This window comes from Poecilia mexicana, unplaced genomic scaffold (assembly GCF_051168715.1).
Source record: "Poecilia mexicana isolate PSO_F unplaced genomic scaffold, ASM5116871v1 scaffold_18, whole genome shotgun sequence".
In the NCBI taxonomy this organism is placed as follows: domain Eukaryota; kingdom Metazoa; phylum Chordata; class Actinopteri; order Cyprinodontiformes; family Poeciliidae; genus Poecilia; species Poecilia mexicana.
Genome location: NW_028263387.1, coordinates 3093782 through 3117262, shown reverse-complemented (window position 1 = coordinate 3117262; position 23481 = coordinate 3093782). Strand labels below are relative to the sequence as shown.

Below are 23481 nucleotides of genomic sequence, written 5' to 3'. Positions count from 1 at the left end.
GCTCGTCACGAAAATTGTGACAATGTTATGTGCCGTTTATGGACATCAGATGTTTTAAAGTTTTAATGGCATGCCTTCATCAAGAACAGGAAGAGTATGTAGGTCAAATCGGCATAACCTCTGCCAACAGAACACATTTCACAAAATTCAATCCACTGCTGACCAGTTTAGGAATAGTAGAAAAGTCAGAGACTCAAAACCACCATCTGGGTTTGCTTAAAAATTCTTTTTTTTTTTTTTAAACTAACTGTTGATTTTGAATATAATCCTGTCTGAATTAAATCGACAACATAATTCTATAAATAGTTTGCATATGAATAACTAGAATATAATTAAAATTTATTCAAAATTTGTGTAAAATACAAAAGCAGAGTGATACTGTGACAATGCAGATGGTCATGACTGAGCTGCTATGGCGAGAATGAAATAAGATATACAATAACCAGTCTCTCACAAAGCCAAAAGTCAAACCAAAAACAGTAAACGCATAAAAAGCCAAACTTCTCTTTGCATCAGTATTTAATGTGACATTAAATAAAAGAAACATCCTTAATTTTCTACACCCACTTAACCTTTGAGGGTCACACATGTGAAAGGATTAAAACAGTTTACAATGTTTTATTCAGAACTCTCTTTTCGCATCAACAAGCTCAGTGGAACCAGGAAAGGATTAAGAGGTGGGAGGAAGTCTGACATGTCTGCGTCCTCAGACTGGCCTGAAGAGGTGGCTCCTCTGCCGGCAGCATCACCAGTTTCTGCCTCCTGGCTGCATCTCTGGCTGGGATCTCCAATTGGAGCTGGCCCCCTCTCATCATGGCGCACAGTCTTCAGCTTTGACATCAGCTGCTTTGCAGGCATGGAGCAGTGAGGAGCAGAGAGACTCTGATGCATCTAAAACAAGGTCAGGAGGGAGAAGGCTCTCAGGTTAATGGAAACCAAGAAAAATTGACACATGCCCAAAATTTTGGTGAAATGACCGAAAAGCCCAGAAGTCCCTAAAGTAAGTTGAAACCATTCAAAGTAATAAATTTAAATATTGTGAAAGTTAACCAATGAAAATCAGTCCACATTCCTCACACTGTCCTCAGGGTTCGCACTTTAATTAGCATTACAGCTGTTTTCAAGCTTGCACTCAGGTCCGTCTGCCTAGTTATAGGGTGACCAGTCACTGTGCTGTTTGGTGACATGGTGTGTACCACACTGAACATGAACCACAGGAAGAGAAGGAGAGAGTTGACCCAGGAGTTTAGAAAGACAATGATAGACCAGCATGTCAGAGGTAAAGACTAGTGGACCATCTTCAAGAAGTTTAATGCCCCTGTGATTACAGATGCACGCATTATTCAGAGGTTTAAGGTTCACAACACTGTAGACACCTTGCGTTGCCGTGGTCGCAGATTGAAGAGAAGGAACGGTAAACAAAGAAGCTAGAACAAACTCCAAGAATATTAAAGGTGAATTCCAACGGCAAGGTACGTCAGTGTTAGATCAACCATCCATCACTGTGAACTTCAAGGAGGAAACGTGTGCTATGGTTGAACTCTTTGGACATAATCCCAAAAGGTAAATTTGGAGCAAAAACAACATTGATTATCACCAAAAGAACACCATAGCTACAGTGAAGCCTGGTGGTGGCAGCATCATGCTTTGGGGCTGTTTTTCTTCACGTGGAACTCAAGTCTTAGTCAGGGTGGAAGGAATTCTGAACAGTTCCAAATACCAGTCAGTGTTGGCACAAAATTCCGTTAGAAAGCTGAAGATGAAGAAAAACTTCATCTTTAAGCACAACAGCGACTCAAAGCACAAATCTAAACCAACTAAAGAACGGCTTCACTGGAATGAGAGTGAGGCTTTGGACCTGAGTCTGAGGAGGGCTGTGCACAGATGATGACCTTGCAATCTGACAGATTTGGAGTGCTGTAATAAAAGCCAAAGATGCTGCAACAAAGTTTAAGGGTGTACATATTTATGCAACAAGATTATTTTAAGTTTTTTATTTTATATTTTTCCCCTTTAAGGTTTTCAGGCTGTTTTTCAATTGAATTGCACAGTGGAAAAAGTTGCAAAATTATTCATCCTGCTGCCATTTTTTTTTTACATCATGAAAAGCTGGTGTCTGAGCAGGTGTGTGTAGACTTTTCATATCCACTGTGTTCTTGCACAAGGAAGTGAACAGCAGGCTTCTGTCTGCCAGTGGAATCCCACACAGCAAAGTTTCCAAAACCACAGGCTGAAGGTTAGAAAGCTTTCCTAAAAACAGCAGAATGTACCTGGATCAGATGTTTCTGCAGGTTTTTGCAGTCCAGATAATGAAGCTCTTCTGGGAGAGACATCAGCAGGTCCAACACTATCGCACTTTCTGGACAGCAGAAGACAAAAAGAAGAAAAGACTGATTTGATTACTGTGGTTATTAAGATTATGGTATCATTTTTAGCAGTAAACTCTCTCTTGATAAAATGTTACAGTGACATATTTTTTCCTGACAAATTTTTCTAGGGTTGTTTTTCATGTTTCATCTACTGTGTGTGTGTGTGTGTGTGTGTGTGTGTGTGTGTGTGTGTGTGTGTGTGTGTGTGTGTGGTGGGTAGAGGTAGGACGGGGATGATGTCATCTGCTATCCCACCTACCTGCTCTTCAAAGAATCAAAAGTTAAATGCATTTAATTGGGGGGAATTAATAAAAGATTTTTGAATTGAACTTCTGAAACATTTATTTGCCTAAAGATTTCATTCCATGTGAATGTCAAAGGTAAGAACGTATATATGTAGAGCTAGCTCCTTGTATGACAATATAGTAATTGCATTACTAAATTTAAAATGGTACACTGCTTAATACACAATAGAAGCATAAGAAACCATTATGAGGCCTGACAGGAAACAACATGTTGCCATGGTGATCCATGATCCAGAGTGATGCTCTGGTATCTGTGGGAAGGCCTGAGAGATTCTGGGGAAAATAATATAACAGTTTTATGGCGACAGCTTCACAGTTCATTGTCAAGTGTACAAAAAGTGAACCTTGTGAAGACGACTCTGACCTGCTGATAAACCTCATGTATACTGACATGAGGCATATGGAGGATTAACTGATTGTGGTTTAGATTACATTCATGCAGACCTAAAAAAAAAAAAAAAAAAAAAAAGCTACTTTAAACCCGATTACTCTATATAGTGCTCTGTTTTATTATTCATAACATTCTTCTCCATCCAATGTTTTGTATTTTGCTTTTCCTGGTCGCTAAGAACAACACTGGAAAAAACTGCAGCCTGGATAACTGTAGGCTGATTGCACTAGCCATTATCTTATCTTATAATTTACAGAGGGCATATATCACTTCCCTAAATAATCAGTTTAGCTTTAAACCAACGCAAGGTACTGACGTGTGTACGAGCACTTCTAACTTAAACGGGGAAACAGTATCTGTGCATCACCCCTTGGTTAAGTCCCCAGTTTCATCCATATATATGCTAAATATATCTAATGAGCCAGTAGCAAACGCTGCATGAAAGGTGAAACACTAAAACAATATAATGTATGCAGATGGTGGTGATCTCCAGCCCAGGAGGTGCTGATCTACAGCTGCTCCTTTAAAATGTGTTCTGAATACGTTTTGAGGATAAATTTTTCTACATTTTCCTGTTTAAACTATACAACAATTTTCTTGAGGTTTAAAAAAAGGAGAAATACCTAGATTCTTTTATTACTGATCAAATGAATGATGATGATATACAGACAATGTGGACACATAAGTTGAGTTTCTGTTTAGCCCTAGTGTTAGCTCTCATTCACTCAACAAATAATAAAAACACTGGTTGAGGGTTTTTTTAAATGTAAAATATTTACTTTTTATCTTTTATACTTAAACTTATTTTATACTTTTAATTATGGGTTTTATAATTTGTGTAACAGTAGACCCAAGTTTGTTAATGAAGTTTGAAGACAATAAATTTGAGTAAATGTAAAACACAATTAAATACAGTTATCAAGAAAAAAAATACTCAAACTAATCTGGCCTTAATTAAAAAGCAGCTGCTCCTCAAACTGCCATCTGCAGCATCTCAACTAGCCTTTGACTATGCCATTCCAAAAGCTTCACTTTTTACACAGGAAAACATGTGGTATATGTGATGATGTCAGTAAAGGAGGCGGTCCTGACAGGGATCTTGCCATCAGATCACATTTAGTGAATAATTGCTTGTGATATAACCAGAGCTGCACTGACTGCAGTTTTCTGGTCGATCACTGATCTTTCAAAAAGCCTGATCTGCCGATTCACATTACCATTCTGGTCAATAATGATTTTTTATAAAATAACTAATCCTGTCAGCCATTATAAATTCACAATACGTCTACAATGTAACAATATTGTTTTATTAAAAAACTTAACTGCACATGAGGTAGTGTTCTGAAAAATAAAGTTTTTTTAACCGATGCACTTCTTGGCGTAATTTCAGCCCCCCCAGGGTCTACCATCTCATTTTATGAGCAGGTCTTACAGCTTTGGGCTTCAAATTCAGGTCAATTATCAAAAGGGATGATTGAAATAAAAATGTCTTTGAAAATATGTTCTGTCATTTAGAATTTCCTTGTAAGAAAAAAAAAGGAGAGATTTTAGTTTAAAACGCATATAGAGCAGGACTACCCGTGAGAAAACCCTGAGAAATAATTAAAAACTGTCTTGGGTTCAAAACAAACCTAGACTCCAAAGTCTATCCAGCTATGGACAAACATTTTCTACATTTTTATTTCAAAAACATATTGTTATTAGAAACTGTGCTCCTGGCTGTTATCCACCGGTTTTTGAGGAAAAAAAAAAGTCACTTGATTTGATATTAAATGATTAATGATCCGGTTACATTGAGCCAAAATTAAAATACTGATTCACACTCATCTTTAATATGATGCAGTATGACTGAACCTTGAAGGATAGACTAAGTGGTGTCTTTGATAAACTTCTTTTTGACTGTTTTGGTTGAGAAAAAAAAGGATGACAGATTAAATTCTGCTTCAAAGTGCATAGAAATATGAACTTAAATTTGGACATTTTATGCAAATGTGTTAAATCTCAGTGTCTATTCTGTTTGTTTCTTGTTGACTGAAAGGTCGTCCAGGGTTCGTTAAATTAACAGATTTAAAAAGTACAAAACTTGAGAAATGTGAGACTGGGTTAACAGGTGATTTTTTTTTTATTTTTTATCCTTTAACAAAAATGCTTTTTTTAAATGTTAATGCCTGATGCCCTGTAATAACCTACAAATTAAATGGTCATGTCATATTTGGCTTGTTTTTGTAAGTCGATATTAATGGAAATGATTGTATTAGATGGACATATGATGTCACATCGTATTGATTGCAGACTTGTGAATTAAAATCCCATCAAGAAACTGTGTTGTTTACCAAACAAACCCATAAAATATCAAACTGTGATAAAGCAGCTGATTTATACCCCTAATCAGCACAAGCACTTTAGAATTTGAGTGAAGTTAGTTGATTTTGATTAGCTTAAAATAGCTCAGCCAAGAACATGTAGGTCACCACTGTTTTATACTGTAAAAAAGAAAAAAACAGAATATTAAACAGAACTCTTCATTTTCTCTTAGTTTTTCCTGAATGTCTGTACTTGGATGAATATTTCAAAAGCTAACTAAATGTGGCAGCTAGTACAAACTAATTAAACCTAGAAGTTTGTCAGAGTATTATAATACTAATGTCACTGATGTTTTCAGAGCAACACAAAGTTTCCCTTCATTAGATGGTGGAAAGAGGACCTTAGCATATGCTAAAGGTGCATCTCTGACTCACCCATGGGCGTTAGATTATAATCCTCACTGGGGTTTTGGACAACACTCAGGAACTTGTAGATCTTTTCAAAGTCCACAGCAAAGTTAACTCCAACTGTCTCTGGGCCGTCTACCGCCGCATGTTTACTTGACTGCCCAGACGTAGCAGGCAGCTCAGCGGCTGTGTTGGAGAGTGGGACTGTGGAGTGGGGAGAGGAAAAACTGGAGACGGGCAAACACAACACAACAGCAGACTGAGCTGCTGCTGAGACAGAGGAGCAGCCAGAGGCAGACGGAGTGAGAGGCTTTAGAGAACGAGGGGATACGAATGCAGGAAGCGTTTCTGAGAGCAGCGAGGCGGCTGGAGTTGGACATCCGGTTAGCAAAGTGGAGGCAGCAGCAGTGGAAGGAACAGCTGGCTGTTCCTGACGTGGGAGGATCCTCCTGGTTGGAGTTCTGACAGCCTGAGATGGTGCTGGCAGTCTCCTGTTCCCTGACCCGGCTGGAGCCGGAGCGATGAGCAACACAGCAGAAGGATGCTCACCTGGGCCGAGGCAGAGAGAGAGAGACTTTATATTCAAAGCTAAAACTTTTTTTTAAAACTACAAAAAGTACATATTTCAAACTTTATTTAGGATGAACAAGCATCTGAACCAACTCGAATTACAGAAAGTGAAGGCAAAAAATATTAACAGCTCTTGACTTTTTCCACACTATGTAACAGCCTTATTCCAGACTGCATTGAAAGAATATCTTTTCCTCAAAATTCCACACATAAATAGCTCATTATGAAAATGTGGGATTTTTTTGTGTATGTTTTTTTTTTTTACATTTATTTTAAAAATAATTAAAAAAAAAACATTGCATTTTTATGTGTGTATTTTTACGTGTATTCACAGTCTTTGCTTAAAGACTAGAAGAAAGATGAGAGACCACCGCTGGGTCCTAACTTTATAATCACTTCATTTCATTGTGTATGTGTGGTTGCTGGGGTGACAGTCAGTGGGTTTTGTTTCATGTATTCATCTGCTGAAGGTGTGATGGCACACAGTGGATTCTCTGTTCAACTTCTTCAGACTGATTACCAGTTAAACCGAATGAAAATAAAAATAAAATAAAAAAAACTGCAAAAACACAAAATCTTACCAAGTATCTTTGGTGTAGTTTCGAGTGCAAATATCTTAGTACACTTGAAATAAGACAAAACTAACTTAAAAGTATATTTTTAGCAAGATGTAGGAGCTGGTTTTAAGTAAATGATTCCTCAATATTGATGAAAAAGTTCTTGTTCCATTGGAGGAAATAAGATATTTTCCCATGTTATAAGTTAATTTATCTGACAGTAGAACTAGGACTTTTTCATCAATATTAAGGAATTATTTACTTAAAATAAGCTCCTATATCTTGTTGAAACATTACTTTTAAGTTGTAATAAGATATTTGCACTAGTAACTAGACCAAAGACACTTGGTAACTTTGTGTTTTTGCAGTAAATGCAATTGAATATTTTATCAAAAAAATCTAGCGCAACCTCTGATGCAGCCACTTGTTTGTTACATATTTTTATTAGTCATTTTGTGGAAATCAGTTTACCCTCTGACCAGAAGTTTTTTTCTTAAAAAAAAAAAAAAAAGGTAAAACATCTTGTTAATTATGATACATTTGCAAAAGCAGGAATGGTTAAAATATCTAAGGGGGTGAATATTTTTATAGGCATTGTAGCTCTGCTAGTAATAAAATTGTTCCACATAAAACCAAAAGCAAGTGAACAGCAGTTCAGCTGCCTTTTAACCGACTGTTTTTCCAGTTGCACAAATCTCACTATTGGATGACTTTACTAGTAATAAAGCTTTATCAGATCTTTTTATTATTTTCAGCATTTGACCTTCTGGCAGGCAGCAGTGGTCAATTCAAGGTCTTCTCCTGGAATAGCTTAGACTTTATTGTTCATAATGTTCACAGTCATGATGTTCAGACCCAGAGAGTCAAACTTTAAAACATAAAAATGGAGACTTTTACAGGTTTCATTACATCAGAGCACAATCAAAAGGTTTTTGACATCAAGAACACGATTTTTATTGTTCTGTGTTACAGTGGCTAATAATAAAAAGTAAAAAAATTCTTTGAACTCTTCACATCTTTTTTTATGATGAAACTTTAACGGTGCTTGTTATACATGGTCGATTCAGCAGTGAAGTAAAAAAATAAAAAACTTCCTGTCAACTTTTAAGACGAGGTGTGACGATGCTGCAGATCTTTTACAGGTCTGTTGGGGAGAGTGAATGCATGAATCCACTTACCTACGCAAGGCACTGGTCTACAAGCAGCAGCGGGTCTGGGGTCCTGCTTGGGCTCACAGTTCCTCAGAGTGCAGGGCTCTGTCGATGACACAACCAGCATCTGAAGGAAAAGGAAAGGAAAGGATGGTGGGATGTTTACTGGTTTAGTTTTGCGAGAGGTTTTCTTAAAATCAGACAAGAATCAAAACAGTTTATTTTTTATTTTTTCCATATAACAGGACAGTGAAGCTATTGTGTGTTTTGACAGGGCTTCTTGAAAGAAGAAACGTAAAATCAGTATGAAAATTCACAGCTTGTTCATTTCAAGACAGCATAAACTTTACCTTGAACTTAGCAAATAGAGTGTGTGATGCTCCTCTAGATGTGTTCCTTCTTTAACGTCCACTGTCAGTAAGAACATTTTGAACGTAGGGAGACCTACTTCGTCAAAGATGTTGCCGTTCATTTCCTATAGTAGCCAAACTATTCCCACAGTGGGCATTATTCTTTTAGATGAGGCAAAAAGTTTTCTACACGGCTACATGGGGGGTGTTTGGGTGGTGGGATCCTGATACTGTATCTACACACAGCCGGATGTATTTACATTGACGAGAAAAAAGATGCTTATGCCGCAAGAATGGTACGATGGGAAGTTTTAGTGGTTTTGAAACCACGACTTTTTCAAATCGCGGTTACCGGCTCATGCCTGTGTGGCCCGAAACATGAACCTCTGTGAAGGCAGCTGCAGCATCACGAGTCTGTCCACGTTCAGAAACCAAAAGGCAGCACAGACTCCCAGTGTCCGCCTGATAGCAGAAATATGTCAGTTCTGATGAAGATAATATACTGCGAATGGGACATAACTTTAACAACTTTGCTTATATATTTAAAGCCCTTTAAGCATTAGATCCATTTGGGTCAGGATCAAACTCAATGAAATCTGCCGCACATGTTTTGTGCATTTTTCACGCGAATGCCGAGTCGTAAGCCATGCCCCTTTGGTTCTTTTGTTAGTCTATGGTGCTATGACCTCAAGGGGCACAAGTCACTTATATTTTAGTTGACCGATCACTTGATTGCTCTTGTTCTAGCATACCTGAGAGAAAGCAGCAGATATGACTTTCTCAAGGGTTCCAGCAAGAGTGGAGGCCATGTGTGTCCACTCTTCAATAGGCCTCCTGAACTGCTTCTCCTGCCAGTTCTTCATACGCAGCTGGAACCGTGCAGATGATATGATGTTGTTTTTCAGAGAGTCCACCATAGCACTGATCTGCGACGCAGGACAACACACCTCACAGGATTAGTTTTTGTGCTGACAGTTCACATTCATTTTATTTCAGCAGAGTAATCAGATGCATTATAATGTTTTATGAAAGACACAGGACTAGAACCTGTGACTGAGGCCTCTGTATGTGGGTGGCACTGCACCACCAATATTTGATTCCCCCTCCCCATCAATTGGTAGAAATTTAGACACATGGGCCCACAAACAAAAGCTGACTGGTTTGGCTCTGTTCACACTAGTGTTAGTGCTGGGATATATGGAGGACAGGGTAGTCAGGGGGCGTACTGGGGGCCACTCTTACTGACCGGGGTGCTGGGTTCTGGCGTGTGGCCAGCAGCAGCCTCCGGGGGAAGAGGTCGGAGGGTCAAGTCTTTGAAAGTCATTTCAAACATCACTAATATGAAAATAAACATCCCAAATTCTTAACATCAGTATAACAAAAAATACAGTCAATACTAACCAAATCATATTCACTTATTGTATGTTCAGCTTCTAGTATTTTAAATAGCAGCTTTTTATTATATAGGTGAGTGGAACAGAAACAAACTGTCCAAACTCAAAAAAAAAAAAAAAAAATTCCAGTACCGCCACCTAGTGGTATGTTTGAAGGAATATCTAGTATGTGTCAATGAAAGTTTGGTGCATTCAGTTGGCTTCTGTTGGTCTGACATATATGTGAGGCAATCTACTATAAACTCAACTCCCAGGTTTTATAATCTGTGAAAATCATGAAAGTAATTTTTTCTGTTTGTCAATTTTGAACAAAACTGCCATTATTAAACTCTTCATAGAGCCAGATTACTCTAAATATTTACTCTAAATAAAAATAGTTTCAGTAGATTTGACCAAAGTATCTTTTACCCAAATCTCTAAGTGTGAGTAGTGTACACAGGTTCCACTCTACTATTGTTCTGCATAATGTTCTACTATTGTTTTTAGGATTAAATTGAGGCAGACATCGGTTGCCAGCGCTGACTTTAAATACGGACCACTGACATTTAATTGAATAGCAAATAAAATCCATGAAAACCTTTAGATCTTTTTCTAAACCATTCATACACAAAGCTTCTTACACCAGTGTTTCTCAAAGCTTTTCAGGCTGAGGATCACTTAACCCATGTAGCAAACACTCACGGACCACCTAACTTGAAATAACACAACATCTTAATATATACAACCTGAAATGAAAATGTTAGTCTCATAACTCACTTATTGTCATGAACAATTATCCTGAGAGCATTTTGAGTCATTTACATAATTCAATGTGGATTCTAAGCTCTTTAATGATGTCAAACAAATGGAAATATTATTAATGCACAAGTGTTGTGTGAATTAATAGCATTCATAACATTTAGAAGTACAATTAACCTGAATTGTTTTGGCAGAAACAAAAATCTTCTTCTGCACCATTAAATATGAGTGTATATATATATATATATATATATATATATATATACTGCTCAAAAAAATAAAGGGAACATTTCACTTTAATTTTGTGTGTGGCTCCAAATCCAGGCCTCCATTGGTTAATAAATTTGATTTCCAATGATGATTTTTGTGTGATTTTGTTGTCAGCACATTCAACTTTGTACAGAACAAAGTATTCAATGAGAATATTTCATTCATTCAGATCTAGGATGTGTTATTTGAGTGTTCCCTTTATTTTTTTGAGCAGTGTATATATATATACACACACACACACACACACACACACACACACACACACACACACACACACACACACACACACAGTATTTTCCAGGTCACCATGAGGTTTTTAGGTAAATGTGAGATGGGCTTTAATGTTCTTTTGAGTCAGAAGCGGTTTTGGCCTTAGCAATCTCAAATGGAGTCCATTCTGCCCAGCCAATCTTCCTTATTAAGTCCTTGTCACTAAAAATAACCAGTTTTCAAAATAACTAGTTTAGCCACAGTTACATTGATGCATCAACGGGTTAATGAATTTTCCCCCAAGGGGGATCCGTGGTTTCAGTAACTTTTTTCCACCAATGAGTTAAATTTATCACTTAAAAACATCCTGTATTTACTCAGGTTATCTTTATCCAACATTAAATTTTAGGATCTTCTGAAACATAAGTGAGACAAAAAAAAAGAAAAGAAAAAAAAGAAGAAGAAGGGAAAAAAAGAAAAACCTCTTTTATAAACTGTATTAGCCCCCGTCTCAGCTGCTACGGGTTGTTGCTGAACACACAACAGCTGAACTGTCAAAAAGCTAAAGATTTTTGGAAGGGTTCTGTTGTTAGGCTCGTCTCGGGGTTACCTCTGAAATGGACCGAGTAGGAATGTCTTTCTTCAGGACAGCATAGTCAATCTCTTGTAAGCCTCCTCTGGTGGTCTGGCTGAGAGCTTTCAGGCCTTTCAGGAGCTTCTTCAGCTCAGGCCGTTCCCACTTACAGTTTGTTTTCCGGCAGGACTTCGGCGTCTCTGTCCAAGAGCTCAACTCTCGTTTAGTTCGGTTCCGAGGAGGGGGCTTCATCCTCACCGGTTCGTCGTTTATGTTATTAGTCAACTTCTTCTTCTTCTGTAGTTGCTGCTTCTTCTTGTGGTATTTATTGACGACTGGCAAGACACGTAATGGCGCATTACCGCCACCAACTGGTAAGTAGTGGCTCAGGATTCTGATACAAATAATACAAAACAAAGTTAATTAATTCATTCATTAATTAAATCCTTCCAAATAACCCATTTCCTGTTTTATTTTTCCCCCATTTTAATGAGTGTGCAGATCAGTCCAGTGTGTGTCCAAATCTAAGTCTTGACATTGTTATATCTTCTCTCCCCCTTTTCCCTTTAAATCTGTTTGAATTATTTGTCTTCTTTCGTCCTCATTCTGATGACTGTAACATAACATGCTGCATTATCATCTCCACAGCACTCATACTTTTAATTATAGTGTTTTCCTAAAATGAAAAGTGTGTCCAAATCTTGGACATGATTGTCTCTTCTCTTTGAACTTCTTAATTCTCAAGTCTTTCCTTTGGATTTTATAAAACCACAGTCCTTCCTTTCTTCCATTGTTTTTAACCCTTTCTTCTTTGTTTTCAATTTTAATATTTTTTTTATGCTTTATAAGAACTAAAAAAAAATCTACTAATTTGGATCCAGTTCCAGGTTATCATGTTTCTTTAGTCGAAGTCATTCATTAATGTCAGTATTATTTCCTGTTCTTCTGTACATGCTTAGATGTCCGCATAAACGTTTATGCAAATATAGTTAGATAATATATTGGATATAGTGTATACATTATCTCTGTTTTGATATTACAAGTTCTTTATATGGCGCATGTTTTTGTGTTGGAGCATAAAAATATAAGATATCCTGTTTTTCATTAGCCGCCATTGAGTGTGAGAAACTGTCAGGAATTGGCCAACAGGGGTCAGTATTGCTCCGTAAATGACGGACTCACGGCTGCAGGAATAAGCGCTCCGGGAAACGTTGTCAGGTCAGATTAAGCGACTGTAACCCTACACTGAGATGTTTTTTTGTTTGTTTGTTTGTTTGTTTCCTTGGAATATAAATGTGCATATTGAGTTACGTATATTTTAATTTAAATGCGCGGAGAGAGTAACATACCTTATTGTATTTGCATAAGTCCGCCTTCAGAGTACATAGAGGAGTGAATAACACATCAAATATATTTCTTCTACATTTTTGACGTCAGATGGTCACTATATTCTTAGGTTAAAACATAAGACTGCCATACATCAGATGGTCGTTCTATTATAACATCACCTAATCATGGTGTTCCTAGTTTAAGACATAAGTTTATTATCTTTCTCTCTTCATATGACATCAGATTTCTCTCCTTTTCTCATAACATGTTCATTCAGACCTGACAGTGTGAGAACAGACGTTCATCCTGTTTTCACCTAATTTCCCCTCTGTCTCATATTTTTTATAGTTTTTCTCACCATAATCACAGATGTTTATTCTAATTTGATTTATGCCTCGTTTCCACTGGGTGGTGTGGCACAGCTCGGTGCTATACGCTATTTTATGGTCCGGCGTATACAGGAGAATGTTTCCTTTCAAACGGTGAATGTTTCATGTTACTGATGCAGTGACAAACTTGAACTTCACTCCAACCATACAGTACCATTACTGTATGACGATAAACATAGGCTTTATCATGTCCAGAGGGTTGCTTCACACCACATTCAGTCATTTACACATTCACACACACACACTCATATGCTGATGGTAGCAAGCTACTGGCAGTAGCCCGGTGGCTGCCATGCACCGGCACCACCACTTTTGTTTCACTCTTGTTGGTCATTCTGGTTTCATTATTTGACATTTCTTATTTTTCCCATAAATTCAACCCCTTGTAGTGTTTATAGTTATGTTCATTTTTTATTTTTACTACAGGTCTAGTCACTCTTCAGAGTCAGTTATTTTCGGTTATCATGTTTCTTTAGTCGAAGTCACTCATTAGTGTCAGTATTGTGTCTGTTGTCCTGTGCCACTTTCTCTCTCCATCCCCAGCCTGACTCCTGCTCTTTTGTCACGCTCACAACTCCCCAGCATTTAAGCTCCTCAGTCTCATCCATACCTTGCTGGATCCTCATGTCTGCTCGCATCAGTCTCTTGTGACTTCCTTATATTTTCCTTATGTCTCCTGATTGAATGTTCCTTTGCATTTATTTATTTGTTGTTAGTCTGGTTCGTGTATTTTTGTAAGTGTTCAGCATTTTTTCCACTTTTTTTTTTCTCATTAAATCATTACGTCAGCTGCTGCCTCCGCCTCTCTGCATTTGGATTCAACACACCACTAACCAACATCATGACAACTTCACTGTTTTTGCATATATTTCCATCAGTCTTGTTACTATTTCTTGTTGAATTTGGTCTTTAAAGTGAGCTGGTCATCATCCCATTTTTCAGCATTTTTGCTTTTGTGTCTCTTTGTTGTGGTTGAACTAGACTCCACTGCTCAGAATACAAATCCTCTCTGAGGTTTTATAATCGCTTTAGATTTTTCTCTCTCTTAAGTTCCATTGTTAAATATTCTTGTTTGTAATCTGCTTCTTCTTTATTTGATTAGTCCCTCTGTTGCCATTGTTTGCTGGATTTAAAGATATTGTAAACCTTGAAAGCCTTTAGGCCTGACCGCTGCATGGCTGTTTGTCTCTGCCTCGTTTTGATTTGGACTGGTCCGTTCCGCCCCTCCCCCACTGACTGCTGTTGATGGGCGACATCCCAACCAGCTGTACAAATAGTAAAGGTGCTGCGTATTTTTGGCAGCTTTCAGCTGATATAAAAATGAACTTTTTGTTTTAACAATTGTCATCTGCAGATTAACATTGATGTTTTAGGAACATGTCAACAATAATCCTAGTGAAGAGGAAGAAGTTCAGCTCATTTTATGTTGCATCTCCCTCATGAGCCGAAGCTCAAACCAGTTCGCAGAATGGAAAGGTAGCCACATAAACACAAGCAGAGGTGTGTGATCAGTAGGACCACCATCGATGTTTGAACACCTTTAAGCATTTACTGACTTACATATTATAAGCAGCTCCATTTAATAGAGTAGAATGACTGTGTGTTTTTCGGTGTGTGTGTTCACTTTGATGCTCTGCAGTGGCTGTTGGTGGATGAGTCACCCTATTTTCTCCACGTGACATCATGAATCACTGCACCTCTGTGTGGGCAGAGCTGCAACCATCACCACTGCATTCCTCCCTGCTCTCTTTCCTGAGCCTCTCCGTTCCTTCCCAGTAAATTCATTTTCTTCTGCTTATTGTTTTTTTTTGTCTCGCTCTTCTGTTGGCTGGAGCCAGGATGCTGCTCAACCTCTGATTGGGTTGAAATAAAAAGCTTCAATTAGCATTTTGTAGAACCTTCTTGGATGTCAGACTGACTGGTTGAAACACGCCTCAGAGATTCGGCAATCATCCAACCAGCATGTCAGAATCCTGAGTCCTCTGTGACGCCTCTATCTTCTCTTTGCTCTTTACACTGAAATTTCATGATTTTGACAGATTTTCTATGACACATTCTTGATGAGAGGATGATAGTGTCAACAAATATTCTTACAGTGGACCATTGTATTTCTACATTTGCAATCAAATCGGTCAGTAATGCTTTATTATTTTTATCTTTGAAAAGTTATTATTTTTACTTAATGTCAGATTCACGATATTGAAACTTCAAGTAAGACTAAAAGACTATCTTGGAAAAAGGAATTTGCTGAATAAATAATTATCATGTTAATAAAGTTTAATTATTAATAAAGTTTTAAAAAAAACTTCTCTGTTCATTGACAGAGAAATTCAAAGTAATGTTAGAATAAAAGAAAAGCTCAGAGTACTTTAATTTGAAACAAAGATTTAATTCGATCAAAATGTCTCTGAACAGTAAATGCAAGGTATCCAAACATAATTACGAGTTTGATTTGAAAATAATTCAAAACTAAATTGTAACCTTGGAAAGTTCTAAATAAACTGGATTGGGTTTCCGTAACAATTAGATGTTGGAGGAAAAAAGTTACGGTAAATAACTTTATTATTCAATTGGACAACCAAATGGACAAAGTCATGATAAATCTGATTGGATTTGTTTCTGGGGTCTGGTTCTTTATCTCAGTTGGTCAAACTTATTGACTTATTGTAACAAAAACTTGTTGTATTTGATAGTTTGTATTAACAAATACAAATATAACCCAGGGTCTCCAGATCTCTGTCTGCCTGGACTCCTCCATGCTGTAACTTCTGGTTTTGAATCAATCTAGATGTGAGTTGGGCTTCACTTGGCTGTCCTAAAAAAAACATGTGGGTCCACAAGAAAACATTATTGTAACAAAATAATTAACTTTATTCATTTTTTCATGGGTAGCAAAAGTAGTCATGAACATGTGCTTGTTTACATTCAGCAAATGCATTTTTATTACGACGTTTACAACAAGGTACAGTTAGAAAGACGGACACTCACTCAAACAGATCTCACTATTTTTTACTTGTACTGAAGTTGTTGTTTCCTTAATCTTGAGGATTTTTTTTTTTACTTTTTAAAATTATGCAATTTTTGGATGCATTTATACAGAAACGTGCAAGATGGCGCCCTTATTTCTGATGTGTGCATTTGTAGCTCAGGGCTTTCCACCAACACTTCCCATCTAACTGTCATAATAGACCCAAAATACAGAAAACATGTTAGTTAGCCAATGCCTTGCTTTCACGTCACTTTTTTTGTTGATGAAAGGCACAATGTTGAATTTTTTTTATTCCATTAACTGCTAATTCTTCTGTTCTGACTTGGAAACACATTCTGAGACACTCTCCAAAGGTCACCAACACCAACCGAGCATCTGTTTCATATTGGTTTAATATCGATTTTATACAAAGTTGCTTCTAAAATTGAGACTTAAAAACCACGGAGAAAAAAAGTCTATGTTTTTGCCATTTGTAAAGTTATACAGTCGAATAATTAACAACTTGATGTGAGCAGCACATGAATAAGCATGACTGACAACCGTAAGACCCGCCTCCTGGCTCCAATTGGTTGTTTCTGAGCAAGCTGTTAGTGTTGTGGGTACTGGGAGATGGCAGATCTGACACTAAACTTTTACAACAAAGTGACATTTCTAACAAATATGTTAACAAGCCAAATATTTAGTTTGAAGCTAAACTTATTTAGCGAACTAAATATTTAGTTAACCAAATAATATTTAACTTAAAAGGAGACATTTAGATAACTCAGAACTAATTATTTAGTTTGAACCTTTCTAATTAGATATTTTGTTTGAAACTGTGATATTAAAAAAGAATAAATAAAATGATTTGGAAAATATACACCTATTTTTCTTATGACAGGCTAAATTAGCCAAATTATGGTTGCTAAATTTTGACTGTTTAACTTTACAAAAGGCATTCCATAGCAACTGTTATCATCATCATCATCATCATCATCATTATCATCATCATCATCTCAAAACTATTTCAGAATTTAAAAGATAAAAACAGAGAAATTTAGATCAAAAGAGACTTGAATAGTCCCAAAGTTAATTTAGGTTAAATTAATCTTGATAAAAGTTTACAAGTTCAAAGGTTCACACTTAAAATAGTTTACTATGATGTCATTTCCATATAGGGCCAAATACTCAACAAATACACTATACACATTTTACATGTTGTTGCAAACTTGTAGGATTTTTATCAAAAAACTATCAAAAAGCAAAGTTCCTGTAATTAGTTATTGAAAAGCAACAACAGTCTGTCTCTTTTTGTAAAGTTAATTATGGATATGCAGTTTAGATAATAATGACTTCAGTCCAGACTGACACCAGCCTCAGCTGATGTGTCCAAGCTCTGAAGGCATCAGCTGTATAAGAATGCCCTACAGATACATGCCAGGGTTTGGCACCATGGCAACAAGGTACTTTAAGTTATGCAAAAAGATGACTCATCATGAGAGCAAGCCGTTTTGTGATGTTTGTTGGTTTATGTGTGAAATATACTCTGCAATGTTGTATGATATTTTGTTAATGAGAATTTTTCACGAAAGTGTGCTTTTCAAGTTTGTTGCTGAGGAGACAAAACAAAATGAAAATGTTTTAATATCTATCTCAAATATCAAGGTATGTTAGATATTTTAAAACTCTTCCCAATTATTGATGGAATATCTTAAATCTCAATAAGTTTGGAGTCAAACATACTCCTAATTGAACCAAACTTGTCTACTAAACTAGAATTTGTTTAAAATCTTCTTTAAAATGAACAAGATTAAATATTATCTCTTTAAAAACATAATACATAACTGTTTAGGTTTTAGAGCTGCATTTCAACATTCAGAATAATCATAAAACATCTGAAACAAAAAAAGGGTTAACATAATTGGACAAGAAAAAGCAAAGATGTATGTTCCCACATCTGAAGAAAAACAAAGCAACCAGAGAGGAGCAGACATCTTGTGTCAGCTCCTCTCTGTTGTCAGCAACAACAGAGGGAAAACTATGACTTTGGCTTTATTTCAAGATCTTACTGTCTCTGAGTCAGAGGCGGTCCTAGCCTCTTTGGCAAACTGGGTGGCACCACCTTTTCTGCGCCACCCCCACTTTTCCAAGTTGTTGACACAAGATGCCGCCCTGGGCGGTTGCCCATATCACCCATGTCAGAAACCGCCACTGCTCTGAGTTGACCAATACGTTTGTTTTCACTGGTGAGACTTTATGGGCAGCAGGACACACACATGTCAATCCACTGACACAGAACTAGAAAGGGTGTTTTTGAGCTCCTTCCCAATTAGCTATCAACTCACACAAAACATAGTTATGTCAAATTACTGTTGTGAAGGGCACCATATGGTAGATTTGTTTGATGGGGATTTTATATTAAAAGTTTTATCTTTTGTTATTTTTGACTATTAGAAGTTTAAAGGCATGGCCACATCTTGTAATCTACATACAGTGAGTCTGAGGTTCATATAAAACTATGTTTTTCCAATGTAAAACCTTGATAAATGCAGCGATAAGGTGAAGAGTGTAGTGTTTTCAATCACTGTTATGATTTGTAACAAAGCAAAAAAAAAAAAAAGAAAAAAAAGAAAAAAGAATATCTTTAGTAACACTTTATTTGAAGGGATGTGCATAAGACTGACATAACACTGTCATAAACATGACATAACACCTGTCATGAACATAAAGAAGTCTTTATGAATGTTTATGACAGTTGTCATGAAGTGTCATTCGGTAAATAATGACACTTTTAATGCAAAGTTGCTCTAAAAGTTGCATTAAAAGTCCATTAAAAATACCAACTTTGCATTAAATTGTCATTATTTACAAAATCATCCAAAGTTGGCACTTTTAATGGACCTTTAATGCAACTTTTAGAGCAACTTTGCATTAAAAATGTCATTATTTACCGAATGACACTTCATGACAAACATTCATAAAGACTTCTTTATGTTCATGACAGGTGTTATGTCATGTTTTTGACAGTGTCATGTCAGTCTTATGCACATCCCTTCAAATAAAGTGTTACCAAATCTTTAAACTGAGAGATCAGAGCTCCTTTCATCTGCCATACAGACGAAGCCTCCACAACAAGCTAAAAAGTGGAGGCAACTACACAACCACAATAGTAACAGTGTTGTTAGACATTAGAAATTGTGCCCAGCTCCATCCATCTGGAGCCACATCTCCATGTGAACAGTTTAATTATTTTGTCAAATGGACCATAAGATCACTTGATTCATCCACTTCATTTTTACCAAACTTTTCTAATGCAGGAATGTCAATATTAAGAAAGTTTTCATGTTGGATTTTAAGCATGATTACAACCTTGGTTGGACCAACAGACTAGATTCATCATGTTCCTCTTGGCTCCATTCAATGTCTTTACATTGAGATTCAGAACATGGCCGTGTTCACATCTCAACCAATTCTAACAGAAAGAAGTAACTTGGAACAAATGTTAAAGGGGCAGTATTATGTGTTTTACAGACATATTTTATAGCACAATCAAGTAACTGTTACCTTCAGTTGTTAAAAAAAAAATTCTATATATAAATCAAACGTGGCAAATTTGATTTCGCAATTTATCTCCTTGAAATTGAGGCTCTGTCTCTTTAACAAATGTGTGCTCTTTCTGACTCTCAGGAAATCATCACAACAGTGCTTCACTATTAAGTGCTTACAAACATTCATCACAGCACTGGATTGAGAAACGGTTCATATGAGCTCAGGAGAAGCACAGTTCCACCAGGTGCTTTCTAATTGCTGCTGCTGCTAGTTTGAAGGAGCGGAAGCTCGGCTTGGAAACTGGTCTGAGGATTAGCTGTGTGTGGAAATGGCACTCAGTTCTCTTAGTGTTTTACAAACCAGAATGTTTGCCATGGAATATTCAAGGATTTCTCAAAAATGTGTAAAAAAAACAACAACAAAGAAACACTCCAGGTATGGTTTTGATGAGGAAATAACATTATAATAATGATGTAAAACCCCCAAATTTTGATTTTACATAATACTGCCCCTTTAGAAAAAACACAACACAAAAACATCTTAAAGAAATATAGCTTTCTGCTGATTCATCTTTAAGATGTTGGAATCTTGCACTAATGTTTATATACTTCCATTTCAGTCCAACCTCTGTGCTCTGTTCATGAGAATCTGCTGGATGTATTTCTCCACATCGTCATGGATACTGCTGTCTGGCTGTTTTGCACCCTTATGATAGTCTTTGTTTTTTGATGCTGCAGGTTCCAGAGTGGAGATCAGAAACTGCTTTTGTTGAGCAGCTGTCTGAGGAGGGGAATTGGGTTGGGATGGAGGTATTCGCTGAAATGGCTGGGAGTAAGGATGTGGGTAGTAGCTGGAGTAGAAAGACTTGGGCTGAAGGACGACAGGTGATTTTCCCAGCTGAGGATGGACCCAGCTTTGATAGCGCCTTCTTGGAGGAAAAATGTACGGATCTTTCACAGAATTACCAAAGTAATTGTTGCGTGTAAGAGGAGGTTTAGGCCGGTAGTAATGGGATTTAGGTCTTGGCATGGGAGGAAAGTAGAAAGGATAGTAACCCAAGATGGGTTTCCTTTGGTGGTAGGTGGAGTAGGAGTAGGGATACAAAGAGTAGCCAGTCCAGACAGACTTTGGTAACATGAACCAGCGCTCCTGTTTCACCGGAAAGGGCTTTTCAGGTTTGGGTGAAAAATTATATGGTAGCAAAGGTTTAGGAAGTTTCCTTTGGGAAACATCTGATTTTGGTGTGGTTTTGTCTTGAAACCAGGTTTTTAGGATATTTACAGCTGGAGATTGTTGTTTAGAGACTGGAAAGCTGTTTTGATTTGATGAAACGTGCCAACTGGAATGAAAAGAAGGAGACAGTGGCGCTGAGGTATACTGCCGCAAAGATGCCATCTCGGGTGGCATGTCTTTCTTCTTCTTCTTCTCAACATCAGTGATTATGTCCACGACATCATCAGCTGGGAGGTGCAACTTACTGGAAATCTCAATCAACTTGTCAATGGTCTGAGGGTCAAGGTCATCCTCCTCTGTCGCTTCCTCTTCCTCGTCAGATCTCTTATCCTCTGCGGCGTTGGACATAGACAAACTGTGCTTCTTGTCACCTTTGTTTTGTTTACCCATGTAGCTCAGCAACATGTCTGAGGCGATGTCAGCCAGCTTTTCCTCTTCCATTTTGGCTTTTTGTGCCTCTGCTGCCTGCCTCATCATCTCCTCCTGCTCCACTTTGGCTCGAGCTTCCTCCTCCTCTGGGCTGAGCAATTCCTCTTCCTCCTCTGTGTAATCATCTTGTACCTCTTCCTGTTCAGTTGGAGTCAGGGGCTGCGGTGCTTTGCTAATATAGTTGCTGTCCTCTGATTCCTCTACGGAACTGCCTCCGGTAAATGTTGGGAAGTACACTGCTTTCTGTGTTTCTTCTTGCCATTTTAATTTTTTCTTGGTCATGGCGAGGTCACTGCCCTTATTTATTGGAATGATGTCATTGTAGCTGCTGTAACCTCTAGTGTTTCTCTGCTGCTGCTCCAAAGCACCATCTCGTTTAGTGTTAAGACGTGGAAACTCCTTCATCACGGTCTCCAGACTTTTCAGCTCCTCAGGATTGAGCTGCTCCTCCTCTTCATAGCTGCTTTGCTCAGGGTTGGATGATCCCTGCTGGTAAGCAGCACCGCTCTCTGCTGTTCCGTCTGATCCATTTGGCTGCTGCTTTGTTTGAATTTGGACCATCTGACTTGTGGTGTGGCTTGTCACCTTCTCAGTTATCTTCTCCTCCTCTTCCAGGGCCTTCTTCTTCTCCTCTTCCTCCTCCCGTTCCTGTTCCTTGCCATGTGAAGCAATAAACAGCTCCAGCTCTTTCTGCTCGTCTCTTTCTCTGTTTCTTGACACTCTCTCACTGTGTGGTTCTTCGTTTTGAATCTCGTCTCTCTCAGCCTGTGTCTCTTCCTCCATGCTGTTATAGTTCTCTTCATCCTTTTCTCTTTCCATGTGTGTGTGATTCAGAGCCTCCAGTAACACAGCAGCTAGTCTTTTAGGATCTACATCTTTAAAGAGCTCCTCTTCTTGCTCAGTTTGGTCTTTCGAGGCTCTTTTCTGTCTCTCCTGTGTTTGTTCGGTGTTTTCATAAACTGAAAGCCTGGGAAGAACCTCTCTGGGTGGGTTGCCATAATCTCTAAACGTAGAAACTGGGTTGGGTGTGGAGAGATGAAGGAAGGATAAAGATGTGAAGAGGACCATGATGGTGAGGACACATGAGGCATGGCAGTTTCTTGTCATGGCTTGAGAGAGCAGATCCTGAACTGGGTGCAGAGAGTGACCAAGAACACCTAGAGGGAAAAATAAGAACACAAAATCATATTTAAAGCTTTAACAACTCTTTTCAGACAGCAGAAAACCAAACCAGGCACTGCAGGGCCAATGCCATCAGCAGCTGAAAAATAAGTTACTGATATCTTTGTCATGATCCGTGTTTCTGTGTATTTATTTTAAGGTTTTTCTGTGTTCAGTTTCTGGCCTGAGTCTCTGTTGTTTCTGCGTCTTCCCCGTTGATTGCTTCCCATGTGTGTCTAGTTACCTGATTACCCCCGTATGTATTTAAGTCCACCTGTTGTCTCTGTCTCTTGTTGGGTCCTCGTCTACTGTCGTCTTTGTCAGCGTCAGTCTGTCCGTCATCGCAGTAGAACTGGTTAAGTCCTGTGTCGGCGTCAGCTCTGGTTTTCAGTCTTCTGTGTATCAGTACTACCGGTAATTGGCTGTGTGCTATACTCTCTGCCGTGCCGCCTGTATTGGACTTTTTGAGCTTCATCATTAAATTCATCTTCATCATCATCATCTGGGTCTCAGCGTTCATCCTCACCACCACAACCATACAAATCATGACAATCATCCAGAAAAGCACGTTTCACATTCACATGGCTCATCATAAACTATTTCTTTGAGTGAATTTTTGTATTCTAATCATTCAGGACTCATCATGTCTTAGACCCTCAGTTGTACCTGCACTCAGTTTTAGTTTTAGTTTAAAACTCAAAAATCTGAATTGTGTCTCTTCAGGCTGCAGTGTTAATGTAGCCTTATTCACTCCAACTTTTCGTTATTATTTGTAGTTACTGATTTAGTTCTGAATACCGAGGAAAGAACCCAAGTCAGTCCAACATCTATGC

General features: G+C 37.9%; 2 protein-coding genes across 2 annotated transcripts; both read right to left on the bottom strand.

Moving 5' to 3' along the window:
- Window positions 1–501: 501 nt before the first annotated feature.
- On the bottom strand, window positions 502–11904 carry snapc2 (small nuclear RNA activating complex, polypeptide 2). Its single transcript, XM_014998126.2, has 6 exons — window positions 11627–11904; window positions 9157–9330; window positions 8082–8181; window positions 5804–6325; window positions 2271–2359; window positions 502–891 (listed from the first exon to the last, which is right to left on the bottom strand). Exons 1-6 carry the CDS (start codon window positions 11840–11842, stop codon window positions 619–621), a joined length of 1374 nt encoding a protein of 457 aa, XP_014853612.2. The 5' UTR covers window positions 11843–11904; the 3' UTR covers window positions 502–618.
- An 8213-nt stretch (window positions 11905–20117) lies between these two features.
- vgf (VGF nerve growth factor inducible) lies at window positions 20118–23081 on the bottom strand. The gene has a single exon (XM_014998127.2). It carries the CDS (start codon window positions 22592–22594, stop codon window positions 20441–20443), a length of 2154 nt encoding a protein of 717 aa, XP_014853613.2. The 5' UTR covers window positions 22595–23081; the 3' UTR covers window positions 20118–20440.
- Between the last annotated feature and the right edge of the window lie 400 nt (window positions 23082–23481).